At 44.1% G+C, this 16,522-nt stretch overlaps 1 protein-coding gene across 1 annotated transcript in view; it reads right to left on the reverse strand.

Moving 5' to 3' along the window:
* The window catches only part of GNAS (GNAS complex locus), a 259,849-nt gene extending 246,042 nt beyond the window's left edge, over window positions 1–13,807 (reverse strand). Inside the window, exon 1 of the mRNA XM_084645478.1 lies at window positions 13,398–13,807. Within this exon, the coding sequence (XP_084501604.1) occupies window positions 13,398–13,638 (241 nt within the window). The 5' untranslated portion in view covers window positions 13,639–13,807. The remainder of the gene's footprint in view (window positions 1–13,397) is intronic.
* Between the last annotated feature and the right edge of the window lie 2,715 nt (window positions 13,808–16,522).

The raw sequence follows: 16,522 nt of genomic DNA on the forward strand, positions 1-16,522 counted from the left end.
TCAGGGGTCCTGGCTGCACTGAAAATAAACAGTGCCAACTTAGTTACAGGAAGACAACCATGTGGCAACTTAGGCCCAATCACTGCTAGAAGCCAGGGTTACTAGCCAAGAATTAGCCATGTGATGCACTAACACCAAGCATTTAGAGCCCACCATGCCACTAATTGGTTACAAACTCAAGTCAAAAATTACAGTGTGGACAAGGCTTAAGTGTTACAATTTGATTGTTACGGTGCTTGGCTGGCAATTCCTCTCTGAACTTGTAATTGAAGACTATAAACAGGGGTTGCCAGTACAAACAAGCTGGAGTTATTGCTTTACTGAGTCAGCCTTTCAGTCAGTTTAATTATTTGCTCTGGAGAATGAGATAATATAATAATAGCCTTATTTTTTGCTGCAGAGGAACCTGATAAGTTCCAGCCACACTCTATTCCTTACTCACTTATGATTCCAGCTAGGGGTTATGCCAAGTTATCCTTAACTTCTGAAGGCGATAACTGAAGATGTGTTATACAATCCAGTTCAGATGGTGTTATATGGTGGTCACCCACTCCATAATCTAGATTATTGCTATGCTGGGGACGGGACAAAAACCTCATTGAAGCTGATGGGCTTAATAGACGCCTTTTAGTCAGATTAAATGTAAGAAGCAATTAAGCTCCTTTTGGAATAATATAGCTGAAACACGAGGAGCCACCACCCACAACACAGGCTGGTCAGGCATTGAGTTATAAGGGTGGGGTTAAATGCAAATGCAGAGGACAGGGTATTGTTTTGGTGGGGGAGAGAGAGAGTGTGTGAGTGAGTGAGTGAGTGAGTGTGGACAACAGCAAGCCAAAGACAGCTGGAGGGCACTTGTAGCATGACCTTGAGAGAAAGCTTTTTGGGTAGAGTACTTGCTGGAAAAAGAGGCTTAGAAGATTGAGCATAAGAGAATGTCTCTTGTTTTAATCCTGCTGTGTTCAGGGAAACAGGATTGCAGCCGAGAAATACCTATCAGCAATTTATTCTCCTAATGAAAACAGCCCACAAGAATATTGACTAACCACTCAGGTCCAAAGGAATAACTCTGGTGTTAGTAGAGGGATCCAGTTTCCAGGGAGAAAAGTTGTGAGCTGGCATTCCTGTTGAACCAAAATAATGGAGGTGCTCACAAAACTCAAAGATGGCCAAAAGAATTTAAAACTAGAGCTGGAGGCTTCACAAATGGAATTAATGTAGCCTCTGGAGGTCTCTGAGAGATGACCTGCAGGTGGAGATGAAATCTTTGTTGGAACAGGAACTACAAATTGTCTGGGCAGATTAGGAAGCCCAACTGCAACACTCCCAGTCTGGAATGGTAAAATGGATCAGTGAGGTGATGGCAGCCTGACTGCCATGGACCAGAAGGACCACTTGACAATCACCTGTTCTGTTCATTCCCTCTGGGGCACCTGGCATTGGCCACTGTCAATAGACAGGATACTGGGCTAGATGGACCTTTGGTCTGACCCAGTATGGCCATTCTTATGTTCTAAGGCAGGGGTTCTCAAACTGGGGGTCAGGACCCCTCAGGGGGTCATGAGCTTATTACATGGGGGGTCACGAGCTGTCAGCCTCCACCCCAAACCCTGCATTGCGTCCAGCATTTACAATGGTGTTAAATATATTTAAAAGTTTTTTAATTTATAAGGCGGGGGGTTGCACTCAGACGCTTGCTATGTGAAAGGGGCAAAAATTTGAGAACCACGGTTCTAAGGTATTCTATGAAGGAGAGGAGACTGGGAAAGTGTTGATGAACTTGCTAACAGAGATGAGCTGCAGCAAGGACTTAAGGAGCTGAAAAATCACCTTGAGAAGAAAATCAGAGTGACGGACCATAGAGGAAGTCAACTGCCTGGACATGGAATTGGGTTAGTCAGAACCTGGGTAACAGGACTTTTACAACACTACCTTGTTTGTAATCCAGAGGCCCAGAGGGAAGAGGTCAGATGGTCTCAGCTCAGCTAATGAAAAACCCATTATCTTCGAAGGAAAAATTCCAACTCCCTGAGCGGCTTATTTGGTTCAATTCAACATCATCACAGCCCAAACAAATGAGTGGGCACATGAACAGAAAGGAGGGTTCTAGCAGCCAACTTGAGAGGTCCTATTCTGAAAATGCTGCAGAACTTCACCCCAGAAAAAAGACTGAGTTATCCAGACCTGGTACAAACCTTTGATATGTGGTTTGGAGCCAGCCAGGCTACAGAGCAAAGCTAAGAGCTAGGAAAGGGAAAGAAGAAACGCTACCTGAACGGGCAGAGGACCTGTGGAGACTTGGGTTTCTGGCATACCCAGGTACTAACAAGGGATTCCAAGATAAGTGGGTAATGGACCAATTTGTAGATGCTCAGGCTGATCTTGATCTGCAAATCAATGTCTGTGACAGGAGGCAGGGGTACTAGAACAGGCAGGGCTAGGGGGTCATGGACCTTCCACTTTTTACCAGTCGTAAGGGTGAGCGACGAGGGAAATGGGGATGGAGAGGAGCGAGCAGGGGATAGGGTCTTGTGGGGAGAAGAGGCGAAGGGCTGGCATGGGGGCAGGGCCACAATTCAGGCACTGGTGGGCCCCCCTCCCTTTTAGGGACCTGCTGATGCTTCTGACAGGAGGCCAAAGTCATTCTGAGATGCTGTGGTATTTGCCATGGAACTCAAATATTTCCTTGCAACAGTTCACCAGAACCGGTAAGTAAGATGAAAGCTGATCAACATAAGCCCTATAAGTCTGAGACGTAGGATGGAAAAGGGGATTCTAATCAAGTTCATGATGACACTTTTGAACATTTAGGAAAAACAATAATTTGGTTTGTAACACAGAGGAAATTAGCAATGGCACAAAAAGTAAGGGAAGCAATTGAGTTAAATGCTGGTAGTGTGAAAAAAATTGGCCACATAATGAAGGACTGTTACCAATATAAGGCAGAACAGGACAGAGCACCACAAGTGTCTAGTGAAACCCTCTTACCCAGCTCAGAAAACTGGGGGACAGCAAGCTGAAGGGACAAAGCTTGGAGATACAAGGTTCAACCCAACTGTTTTTGTTTAGGTCTGGGCAGTTAAACAAGAATAATGGAAATTTGGGTATTAAGTGTGTAATCGGATCTATGAAATACACAGGAATAGTGGACACTGGCTAAAACATGACAGTTATTAGAGTAGAGATGCTAAAAAAGCTGGGGGATAGGGGATTCATATACCTGACCTCCTACTTGGTCTCAAATTGAGAAAGTTACTGGGGAACGTGCACGTGCTCAAAAATGGGGAACGCGGGTTTGCAAACTGGACTTCGAGATAGCCAAGATAATAGAGGAGCTAATAATCTGTTTGGATCTCATTGTGCGTGTAATACGTATCAGGAAAGGTGTCCTATAAATTCAACCTGTGGAAATTCTCTTTAGAAATGTGGCCCATATGAACTAAAGGATTTTTAGGCTGTTGGTTTGTAGTGAACAAGTTGCCTGCCTCCGGGGCAGACGCTGTAACGACTCCATCCCGTGGTAACCTTCCAGCAAAGAGAAGATGGGAAGTGGTTGAAAAATGCTTTAAGACTCAGGGTCTCATGCCAATTTTAGCTGCTCAAGCTCTTGTGGATTTGAAAGAGGAATGGCTTCCTGTTTGTGGAATGTTTCTAACAAGTAGCAAATAGTAATAATGGGAAACACAGACAGCAAAATGTAAAGCAGAAGATCTAGTAAATGCTGGTATAGAAGAAAACTACAAGAAGGAAGGTGGAGGTGAGCTCCCAGAGTTTCTATTGGACTTTCCACTGCAGTGCTGTACACGTAAATGAGGAGCAGCAGAGCATTCTAAGAGACTTTCTGGTTAGGATTGAGTCAGGAGTCGTTCTCCTGATCCAACAAAGATATAGGTTGTATTGCATTGGTCTAGCACAAGATTAATGGGCTCTTTTCTGTCACTATCCAACAGCCACCACACATTTACCTGTAGCACAGAGGGAAGATGATGTACAGGTCATTAACAAATGTATCAGGAAGGCACAAATGAGCCTTCAATCACTCCTTGGACCTCATCACTAGTGCTGGTTAAGTACTAAGATGGCACCACCAGATACTATGTGGACTACAGAAAACTAAATGAAGCCCCTTTAAAGGATTTTTCTGCAAGATTAATCATACTGTTAAACAATAATAGAATACCATTTATTTAAATATTTGTGGATGTTTTCTACGTTTTCAAATATATTGATTTCAATTACAACACAGAATGCAAAGTATACAGTGCTCACTTTACATTCATTTCTGATTACAAATATTTGCACTGTAAAAATAGTATTTTTCAATTCACCTAATACAAGTATTGTAGTGCAATCTCTTTATCATGAAAATTGATATGTAGAATTATGTACAAAAAATAGCTGCATTCAAAAATAAAATAATGTAAAACTTTAGAGCCCACAAGTTCACTCAGTCCTATTTCTTGTTCAGCCAATCGCTCAGACAAACAAGTTTGTTTACATTTTCAGGAGATAATGGTGCCTGCTCCTTGTTCACAATGTCACCGGAAAGTGAAAACATGCATTAGCATCATACTGTTGTAGCCAGCATTGCAAGATATTTACATGCCAGAGGCACTAAAGATTCAGATGTCCCTTCATGCTTCAGCCACCATTCCAGAGGACATGCATCCATGCTGATGACAGGTTCTGCTCGATAACAATCCAAAGCAGTGCGGATCAATGCATGTTCATTTTCACCCTCTCAGTCAGATGCCACCAGCAGAAGGTTGATTATCTTTTTCGGTGATTCAGGTTCTGTAGTTTCCACATTGTAGTGTTGTTCTTTTATGACTTCTGAAAGTATGGTCCACACCTCGCCCCTCTCAACAGGGCTGGCTCCAGGCACCAGCAAAGGAAGCAAGTGCCTGGGGCAGCCAATAGAAAGGGGCAGCACTCCATCAGTTATTGGGGCGGCACGTCCGGGTCTTTGGTGGCAATTCAATGACGAGTCCTTCATTCCCTCCGTTCCACTTCGGCGGCAGCTCAACCAGGTTTTTTTTGTGTGTGTGTGTTTTTCGCCACTGGGGGCAGCAAAAAAGCTGGAGCTGGCCCTGCCTCTCAAATTTTTGAAGGCACATACATTTCTTGCAATGCTGGCTACAGAAGTCCCATGCGAATGCCTCGTCTCACTTTCTTGTGACATTGTAAATAAGAAGTGAGCAGCATTATCTACTATTAATGTAATCAAAAACTTGTCTTAGTGATTGGCTGAAGAAGAAGTAGGACTGAGTGGATTTGTAGGCTCTCACGTTTTGCATTGTTTTGTTTTTGAATGCAGTTATGTAACAAAAAAATCAACATTTGTAAGTTGCACTTTCATGATAATGAGATTGCACTACAGTACTTGTATGAGGTGAATTGAAAAATACTATTTCTTTTGTTTTTATTACAAATATTTGCATTGTAAAAATGGTAAATAATATAAAATAAGCAGAGTACACTTTGTATTCTGTGTTGTAATAGAAATCAATATATTTGAAAAGGTAGAAAAACATCCAAAATATTTAAAAAATTTCAGTTGGTATTCTACTGTTTAACAGTGCAACTAAAACTGCAATTAATCACAATTAATTTACTGTTTTTAATCACGATTAATTTTTTGAGTTATTCGAGTGAGCTAACTGCGATCAATCAACAGTCCTAATTACCATGTATAGACGATACTGTGGATGTGGTAGCAGGTTCAATCTGGTTTTTCACATTAGATCTTCCAAGTGGGTATTGGCAAGTGGAAGTGGATCCAAAGAACAGGGAAAACACTCTTTTCACAAGAGAACAAAGCCTGTGTTAAAGTGGTGGCTTTTGGCACGTGTAATGCACCCAACAAAGGGTATTGCCTCTCTCAGCCTGTTTTTATATCTAGATGATATCCTGGTGTGTGTTAAACTGTGATAAATTTAAGGCTGCCAATCTGAAACTGAACCGAAAAGAGAGTGTTGTTTCATAAAGAGGTAATTTACTTTGATTACACGATCAGTAAAGGGGGGGAATTTCCACCAATGAAAAGCAAATTGAGGCTGTGCAGATCTGGCCAACTCTCCAGACATTGATAGATGTTTTATGGACTCTGCACCTTATAGAAGATTTATTTATGGTTTTGCCAGTATTGGAAAACCATTGCATAGTTTGGGTGAGAAAAGGAGTCAGTGGTCAGCAGAATATTGACCAAAGAAATGGTCTATGGTTTGATTCCTACTGTGCTCAGAGAAACAGGACTTTGCATACTTGCTGTGTAAATAAACAGAATTGCACCAAAGAAATACTTAACTATGATCAATTTCTCTATAGGAAAGAATCTGCAAGTCCCCAAATATTGGGTCAAAAGGGGCAACAGCATTATCATTACTGCTACCCCTTTGCTGAACAAAAGCCGGTGTGGTGTCAGGGACTTGTGGGTCAGTTTCCAGTTTGGAGCAGATATTGTAATAGCAGTTGCCAACTTGCTATTATAACATGAGAAAAGATTCTGGAGACTTTTTAAGTAACAGTAAACACTTTACTTGTTGCTGAGAACAGTACAGATAGGTGTTTCTGGTTTGCCTGCCTGGCTCCAAGTGCCGTAGCAACCTGCTTCTGCTGATAAGGCTCATAAGGCTAACTATATAATGATGGATACATGCAAAGTAATGCACATTGGAAAACATAATCCCAATTATACATATAAAATGATGGGGTCCAAATTAGCTGTTACCACTCAAGAAAGAGATCTCGGTGGCATTGTGGAAAGTTCTCTGAAAACATCCACTCAATGTGCAGCGGCAGTCAAAAAAAGGGAACAGAATGTTGGGAACCATTAAGAAAGGGATAGATAGTAAGACAGAAAATATCATATTGCATCTGTATAAATCCATGGTACGCCCACATCTTGAATACTGCGTGCAGATGTGGTCGTCCCATCTCAAAAAAGATATATTGGAATTGGAAAAGGTTCAGAAAAGGGCAACAAAAATGATTAGGGGTATGGAATAGCTTCCATATGAGGAGAGATTAATAAGATTGGGACTTTTCATCTTGGAAAAGAGATGACCAAGGAGGGATATGATATAGGTCCATAAAATCATGACAGTTGTGAAGAAAGTAAATAAGGAAGTGTTATTTAATCCTTCTCATAACAAAAGAATTAGGGGTCACCAAATGAAATTAATAGGCAGCAGGTTTAAAACAAACAAAAGGAAGTATTTCTTCACACAACACACAGTCAACCCATGGAACTCCTTGCCGGAGGATGTTGTGAAGGCCAAGACTATAACAGGGTTCAAAAAAGAACTAGATAAACTCATGGAAGATAGGTCCATCAATGGCTATTAGCCAGGATGGTCAGGAATGGTGCCTCTAGCCTCTGTTTGCAGAAGCTGGGAATGGGTGAGAGGGGATGGATCATTTGATGATTACCTGTTCTGTTCAGAGTAGCAGCTGTGTTAGTCTGTATCCATAAAAAGAAAAGGATTACTTGTGGCACCTTAGAGACTAACAATTTGTAAATAAATGTGTTAGTCTCTAAGGTGCCACACATACTCCTTTTCTGTTCTGTTCATTCCATCTCGGGCACCTGGCATTGGCCACTTGGAAGACAGGATACTGGGCTAGATGGACCTTTGGTCTGACCCAGTATGGCTGTTCTTATGTTCTTTTGATTCCCCCCATACAACCCTAGGGGTGACTCTGGTTCCTATTACAAAGCTCCTACTGTCATTACTGATATTGATGATATGGAGTAAGATTTTTTTTAGTGTAATTTATGTTCATGTTTTAAATTTAATAGTCCCCGTTTCCTTGAACAGAGGTGGGTACAACCACAACACAGACAGCTCACTTTTATAGAAACCTCAGGTAAGGTACCCGCTGCCCTGTCCCAGGAAGCAGCTGCCATGGGCCTGTCTCTCTCCAGAACTTTCGCTCATCTCAGACAGATCCAACTGCTCGGACACACTACGTGACCCCCCTGCTTTCCCTGCACTTTACAGTTGGAAAACCCTTAGGGCATGTCTACATTACAGCCCTAAGTCAACCTATGTTAGGTTGACTTACAGCCACCGCCATAATTATGGCGGTGGCTGATGTTCACACTACCCTCCTTATGTTGGTGGTGCCAGTCCTCACTACCCATTGAAGAGGGGCAGTGTGGGGGCTGAGAGCCAGGGCTCTCAGCTCCATGCAGCTCCTTGCTCAGAGCCCAGCTGCCCCCCTCTGGGCTTCTCTCCTCAGTGAGCCTCTGGGCAGCAGCCCAGCTGGGAGCAAGGAGCCGGACTATAGCTGCCTGTCTTTCTTGTCTATTTCACAGCTCCAGCATGGAGCCGGGAAATCGACAAGACAGCCAACAGCTGATGTAAGCACACCAACATAAGCCCTGGCTTCTCATGGAGGTGGAGTTATTATGTTGGTGTAAGAGGGCACTTACATCCACAGGAGCAAGATTGTAGTGTGTACACTGACATAGTTAGGTCAACATAAGGCAGTTTATGTTGACCTAACTGAGGGCTTGACTTCACTGCGGAGCTAAATCGGTGCTGCTGCAATCGATGCAGTGGCATTGATTTAGCGGGTCTACTGAAGACATGCTCAATCAATGGGAGAGTGCTCTCCCATCGATTTCTGTACTCCACCTCAACGAGAGGCGGAAGCAATGTCGGCGGGAGAGCGTCTCCCGTCGACATAGCGTAGTGTGGACCCCACAGTAAGTAGATCTAAGCTGTGTTGACTTGAGTTACGCTACAAATGTAACTCAAATTGTGTAGCTTAAATCGACCACCCACTGTAGTGTAGAATAGGCCTTAGGAAGGTAGACTGGGCTTAAGTCTAAATTTCTCCCGAGAAAGCATGGTCTGAAATAGGTGACCTGCTCATTAATCCTCCTTTTACATGTTTGCTCTGCAACACAAAGGAAGATCAGAAAGCTCTAAGGGCTCAGACGAATGGCTGCTCTTCACTGTGAGGAGATCAACATTGCTGCAATCTATGAAGAACATGACTGGAATGCAGAGTGGGCACAAGAGGAGGCGGAGGGGTGAGAAGAGCCAGGGGAGGCAGCATAGGGACAGGCTGGAACTGATTACCAAGACTCCCTGCTCCCACTATTCCTATGGTGTCTAGCAAATAGCTGTGAAAGGGACAGGAACTTGTATGTCTTATCCACCTCTGAGGCTGCTCCGCAGAGTGGGTGCCAGCCTACTATCACAATCAGTAACTAGTTCGCTCGTTTGGTTGAGGTCTGCTCTCTTGATTGAAATGGCCCAGCCCTGCTGATCACCCATGGCAAGGTGTGTGTCATTGTCATTCCTTCTTTTGGAATTTCTGTTTTCTTCAGTTTGCTTAAAAAAAAATAAAAAAAAATATAAAAAGGACGTTAGATACAAAAGCTACATTAAGTGTCTCAAAAATTAGGACTGCCAGAGTTAAGGTTAGTTGTGTAACCTTAATTCAGCTCCTTGGTGTGTCTGTATTATGATACAGTCTTTAATTACAGCTCACATACTATGTGTTTTCATAGGATTTCAGCCTTATTCAGGGCCCACGATATATGGTGCTCAAGGAAGGAATCAGAGTTGTGTAGTGTATGAGGCTGTTGTCTGTATGATCTCTGCCTCATATAGGCTCTGACCCTGCAAACACTTACACACGCACTTAACTTAACTACTGTGAACAGTCCTCCCCCAAAAATCACTGGAACGGCTCATGAGGGTAAAGAGCATGCATAAGTAGTTGCAGGATTGAGACCTGTTATGTTATGTCCTGTTATGTTATAGAGCTAAAGAACAGGAGCAGCTAACAGGGAGGGAGTTTTCAGAGAGGAAGTGGGAGAGCTAGATATGTCTGATTAACATTCTCTAAACTTAAGGCAATAAACCATCCCTCCCCATAGAAACAAAACAGAGAGAGAAAACCCAACATAAAAAGCTGCAAGAGTAAAAAGAGAATGCAGGCAGAAGTCCAGCAACTTGGGGATGGGGGTGGGGACTATCCAGTTTATTGCACTGAATGCCGCATGTATGATTACTTACCTTATGGGGCTGGGGGGTGTATGTGTTCATTCAGTGCAAAGAACTCTTGGCCCTCAGAGACCAAGTATGGGCTCTGGAGACCAGAGTGGCTGAACAGGAGGAGCTAAGGGAGACAGAGAGGTATATAGAAGAGACTGGTCCCACCACAGTCTGACAGCCTCTGAACCGTTGAGGAGGATGAAAGTCTCAGTGAAGGAGATCAAAGAGGAGTGGAGGGAAACGATCTCATAGCTGGGACCCTCCCTCCAGATGATGTCACGGTATCCTCTCACACTGAAGATACCTCTCTGGGGGAGGGAACCCTAGTTATTAGGAAGAGACAGGTAATAGTAGTGGTGGAGTTGATCATTAGAAACCTAGATAGCTGGGTTTGTGATGATTAGAAGAACTGCATGGTGAATTGCCTGCTGGGTGCGGCGGTTGCAGATCTCTTGAGACGTCTAGGCAGGGTTATGTGTAGTACTGGGGAGGAGATGGTGGTCATGATACATGTAGGTACGAATGACACAGGGAAAGGCAGGAGATAGGTCCTGGAGGCCAAATTTAAGCAGCAAGGTAAGAGATTGGAGTCCAGAACCTCTGCAGTAGCATTCTCTGAAATGTTTCTAGTTCCACGCGCAGGGCTAGTTAGACAGTCAGAACTACACGGTCTCAAGGCATGGATGAGACAGTGGTGCAGGGAAGAGGGGTTTAGATTTATTAGGAAATGGGGAACCTTTGGGGAAGGAAAGAGCCTATACAAGAAGGATGGGCTCCACCTAAACCAAAATGGAACCAGATTGTTGGCACTTAAAATTAAAAAGGTCATAGAGAAGTTTTGGTGGAATGAGGATTATCAATGGGACATTATAATACCAGGGTACAAAATAATATGGCATTGCTGCTGATCCCTGTCATACCCGTTTGTCTGTATCCCCTGTGCAATCTGCTTGCAGGTGTTCACATTTCCATGGCTGGTCTGTAGCTCTGCCTGCAGAGACTCTTCTCCTCAGAGGCCCAGGAGATCCAAAATCCTGCCTCCCCAAGGGAGGAACTCATCCAGGGCATGGAGCTGGCCTGGTGAGTTGCACACTACAGGGGCGAGCTGCTAGATGTGTTTGCAGAGGTGGGCAGTCAGGAAAAGACATTCCAAAAATATGCAGAGGTTTTACAGTGGTGTGTATGTGACTTCCAGTCTCTGTGACCCTGTGGCAGTGGAGTTTAAGGTACTTACCAGAGCGGCCACTGTTGCAGGGAATGGGACATTGTGGGACAGCTGTCAGGGTCAACACAGGTCCTGCAATGTCTATCCGCTCACTATGTCAACCTCAGTAGGTTGACCATGGCTCTCTGCCATTCAGGGAGGTGGTTTTACTGCACAGCTGCAACAGGGTGCTTGTGTCAGCCAGAGACAAATTTGAGCGAGCAAACTGACTTATGTCAAACTAACTTTGTAGTGTAGGCCAGGCCTTAGATACTGGAACATCTATTCAGTGACAAATATGGGTAAATGAAAATATTTGTTAACAACATGATGACTTCAGGCCTAATGCAAAGCCCACTGAAGTCAATAGAAAGACAACAATTGATTTTGAGAAGCATTGGATCAAACCCACAGATAGAAGTTGTTATTATTATTAAGGCCTCAATCCTGCAATTTACAATGTGAAGTCAGACTGCTACACCTATGTTGAGCTCCACTTATGTCAGGCTTCTGAACCAGTGCTGCAATCTACCCTCATTTTGTAAGGTGCAGGATCAGGGCCTATATCAATAACAGAATATTAACAAAAAGAAAAGGAGTACTTGTGGCACCTTAGAGACTAACCAATTTATTTGAGCATGAGCTTTCGTGAGCTACAGCTCACTTCATCGGTGGTTAGTCTCTAAGGTGCCACAAGTACTCCTTTTCTTTTTGCGAATACAGACTAACACGGCTGTTACTCTGAAACCTGTCAGAATATTAACACTTTAATAAGCTTTAAACATTTTTCATCTAGACTTTAGATTTTGCTACAGTCCTGAAGTGGTTTGCTGATTTCAAAATTTGGTAATTTATTTGCTAAAAAGAAACAAAAATGAGTTAAACTCACCAAAGTATTTCTTAAAAGGATCCACTTAGCATTATTTTAACGCAGTAACAGTTTACATAGAAATTCAACCAACCAACCAAATCAAACACTGTCCTCAAAGAGTAAATGCTGTAATTTAGGAAGGATACACTGTACACATTACAAAGATTTTTGATCCCTATTTTTTATGAGCAAGTCCTCCATCATGTATTATATTGTGGTATAAACTATATGTGTATATAAAACACATACACACACACAAAAGTTTTATGTCCCTTCCATTCTTGCTATTCTTCCTGGGGAAGCCAATTATTCTCTCCATTGTGCTCCTGACTACCTCTCAAAACACACATTTTTGAAGGTAAATACTGGGGCTAATATAATCTTGATAGCAGATAAGAATCACATGGAACATATCTCTTGCAAACAGTAAATATTTAGCACTGGAAAAATATACCAGTGGTTTAAACAGATATATACCACATTGATTCTTTGCTTCATGGCTTGTCATCTTAAATTACAATTAAAGAACTGTTATTTTATCCTGTTTCATCTAATCTATGGTATTTATAGAGAGGAATCAAACTCTGAACACTTCACAGGAACTTCTAAACCTGCTTGGAATAACCAGAAAAACCCAGCCTCTCCATGTAATTGTTTATTCCCATTTTTAAAATCACCTCTTAACCCCTTTGATTTCCCAACCTTGCAGCTGCACGATCTATCCCCTCCTGGAATAACTTAACCTGACTGTTACAATGAGTGGGCCAATGGAAGAACGCTTCTCTGAATCAAGGCACAGCGATGCCGAATCAACGCCCTGGATACTTGCTTCATAATCAACTTTAACCTGTCAAACCACCGCTGGGTGATGTCCAGCCCTTGGAGTGCTTGTTCTTCTTCCAGCTCATTTGGACACCCTTGAAATAACGAACACACTACATGGCTCCCACTCCACGCCACGGAGAGAAGCGTCCTGATCTCCAAGACGCTTTCCCGTCAGTTCGGAAGTCCGTAAAGTCTGCGAGTTTCAAACCAGACCCAGGCAGCAGCCAACAAGAGACAGCCAGCGCCCCGCAGCACATCACCACCACCAACGGTGTTTGCAGGAGGACAACAGACGCTGCCAGGGACTTGCAAGCCCCCCTTCAACGCCAGCACACGGGGGAGGCTGCCCACACGCACGCCCTGGGCCGGCTGCACAGGCAGCTTCTCAGCCCAGGGACCGGCCCCCGGCGCCCGGGGCTCCCCGGCAGCGCAAACCCGCCCCGCCAGCCCGCAGCCCGCAGCCCGCGCCGCGCTCGCTCACCCAGCAAAAGCAGCCGGTGGGTCTGCTTGTACTCCCGCTTCTCGGCTTTCAGCGTCTTGTCAATGCTCTTGCTCCGCTTCTTCTCCGCCTTCTCCCTGGCGATCAGCTCGTCCCGGAGCCTGTGGATCAGCTGGGGGTCCGCATGCTCCAGCTGCCCGGCGTGCGGCTCCCCCTCGCCGCCGTAGGCGATGGAGGGGTGGGCTCCGAGCAGCCTGGCTCGCAGGCTGTAACACAGCCCCATGGTGCAAAGCTGGGGGCGGGGGGGCTGTCTGGTGCCCTTTAACAAGCCCCGGGCATGGTCTCCAGCAGGGCGCCTAGGGAGCAAGTCTGGCCGGGGGATTCTCCCTATGGCCTCTTAAGGTGGAACTGCTTCCCCTGGACTCGGGGGCACATTTTCCCCTCCCCCTTTTGGTTCATTTTTTTTTTTCTTTCCACACTCATAAGGGGAAATATACACGTGATCCAGACATGGTTACCGTATTCTCCAGAAAACCCAGGCGCGGAAGATACTGTACTTCTTCTTCTTTCTTCTTTTTTACAATGGCTTTGCCTGCTGTGGGTGGTGCTGGGTTGTGTATGCAGCGGCTACTTCGCCCCTTCCTCCTCCTCCATTCGCTGAAGATCGGCCACTCTTCCCTTTGAGGTTGCTTGGGAATTGACTCCAAGGGCTGTTCGAAGCTGGACAATCCCGCTGAGGGAGATTTAAAATAAATACGATGGCTGAGGTTTGTAAATATCTCATGGAAACACAGGAAGCAAAATCATTTTTTAACTGAGAAGGCTTCATCCAACCCATGCACTTCAGAGCCCTTCCTACTTTAAAGGGACAGTGTCAGATTAAAATGAGGTATTTTTCAATAACCACAACTCCTTTCTTGGGCTACTGCTAACAGCTGAGCAATTAGAACAGACCAGTACAAGTCTGCCCAGAAGTGTGTATTATTTTATTGTGCTGGCTCAGGAAAAAAAAAAAATCCTACCCGAATGGACAATTGAATCTCTGTGCCTTCTAATCAGCCTTGGCTTTTGATGAGTGATAACTTTTTGCATCTGTAGCAGTTCACTATTGGATGATAATATAAAAGCAAGAATTATTTGAGGACAAATAGATCTCTGTCTTCAGTGCATATTAGGGAGAAAGATATTTATGGGTACTATCACTTTTCAGTGGAAGATTACATAGATTGGTAGCTTTCTGATCCTGGGTACCCCTTTTCTAGCCATGTACAGTCCCACAACCTGCAAATGTGTCAACAATAAATCCTATGCCCAGTCCTCAACTGGTGTAAATCCATGTGCATTTGCAGTTCAGGACCTGGCCTGTTTCTTAGTGACAAGAATTTAAAAAATCTAATTTGTTGCATTTTTTGCTGTTTCTTTACTCTTTGGATATTATTAGTTATTTCCATTGTGGTTACATCTGGAGGGGCTTAATCTCATTGCTCTAGGTACTGCACAAACATACACCAAAGGGATGGTCCCCTCCCCAAAGAGTTTTATATTATATGGCCCAATCCTATAATCCCTACTCATGTTATTCATCTCATTGAGGTCAATGGGATGGCTTTGAATGAATAAGAATTGGGCGTTAGGGAGCCATGTTTCTTCCAGTTACTCTCCTATGTCAGGGCTTGTCAACATGAGTGATTTCCCCCCCACACCCCGGATTAGATTCGCATGCACGGACAGTTTTGTAATAGTTATTCTGAAATAATTGCATCCACATGGCTTCTTCCCTCTGAATCAGTATATACACATGGTACTGCCTTTTTTCCAAAATAAGTGCTTAGAATTCTGACTAGGTCTCCACTGGCTGGTGAGCTCTATGCATGTTGGGATTTTTCTCACAGTGCATTGTGGGACAGCTACCAGAAGCCATGTGAATTCAGGGATTTGGGGTCACAGTAGCAAATTCCTATGAATCCTCTGCTGGCATCCCATGATTTACCCACCTTTTGAGTATCAGGGCCATTTTCAAACTGCTATCAGCCAGCACAGAAGGAACATGGCTGTGTGCTACGGTCCAGACACTCATGAATGTACAGAGGTTGCTACACAAGCATTAGCGATCATGCACCCGGATGGCTTTGGAAGCCAGCCACTGTGCTGCTGAGCTGCTTTTGGCAGAGGAGAAAGAAACTGAGCAGCTAATTGTGGGGAAAAAATTTGTCCTAGAGAAGATTCATTCAAATGAGAGCTGTTTCTGGACTCGCGAAACCAACATTGACTGCTGGGAAAGGCTAGTGATGATGCAGCTGAGTATTTGGAGGATCAGACCTTAGACTGGAAACAGACTAGCCATTTTCACTTTCTGTTTCTCTTGATGCTACCTACATTATTTCTGGCAGCATCCATGTACTAGGCACTGTACAAAACAAAGGAAACAATAATAGCAAGAGATTGCTGCAATGTGAACAGTGAAAAGCAATTCTTAAAACAAAAATGTTCTTTTAATCAAAGGGCTGTTCTTTGCCCTGATTCTGCATCTGAGTAACTGTATGCACTCGTGTGTATAACTGGAGATCCAGGGCCTTTGGGGGGAACTTCAGGGGAGAGAAAAGCAGTTAGGGCTAGATTGAGACTTTGGTTGTAAAAGCCATGTCATGCAATCGCACCGCCGCAGAAAGAGAGGAAAAAAATTATGACTCAGAGGTACCCCTCAGAGTTATAATTCCCAAGGAGATCCTCCGCTGCACAAGTAGGGGGAACAGCATGGTCCATCAGCCCATTGCTATACACAGCGCATTCCTTCTTTTGTGCTCAGTTAGCTCAGCCATTTGGCACAGGTGTGGTGGGTAAAGCCAAGAGTCAACCACATCCCTGCTCTTCCCTATGCATCTCTGGTCTCTTCCTGCCCACTTGCGTGCTGTGGAGAATTGTGACTCTATTGAACCAGCTCTTATCTCGGTATTTGGGCTTCCTATCTGTGCAAGCCCTCCATGATCATCCAGGGTGTGCATGTGGGGGGAGGTTCAGCAGCATTGTCTTATGCTCTCTTACCCCTCTATACAGCCATACTGGGCTAGGTTACAGTTTAACATTTAGGAAATAAGAAAATGTGATTGTAAAACACTAAAAATAGACAGGAGGAGCCAAGGCCAGTGTAATATCTGAACTGAACTTTA

This window comes from Lepidochelys olivacea (assembly GCF_965140295.1).
Source record: "Lepidochelys olivacea isolate rLepOli2 genome assembly, chromosome: 13".
NCBI classification, from domain to species: Eukaryota; Metazoa; Chordata; order Testudines; family Cheloniidae; genus Lepidochelys; species Lepidochelys olivacea.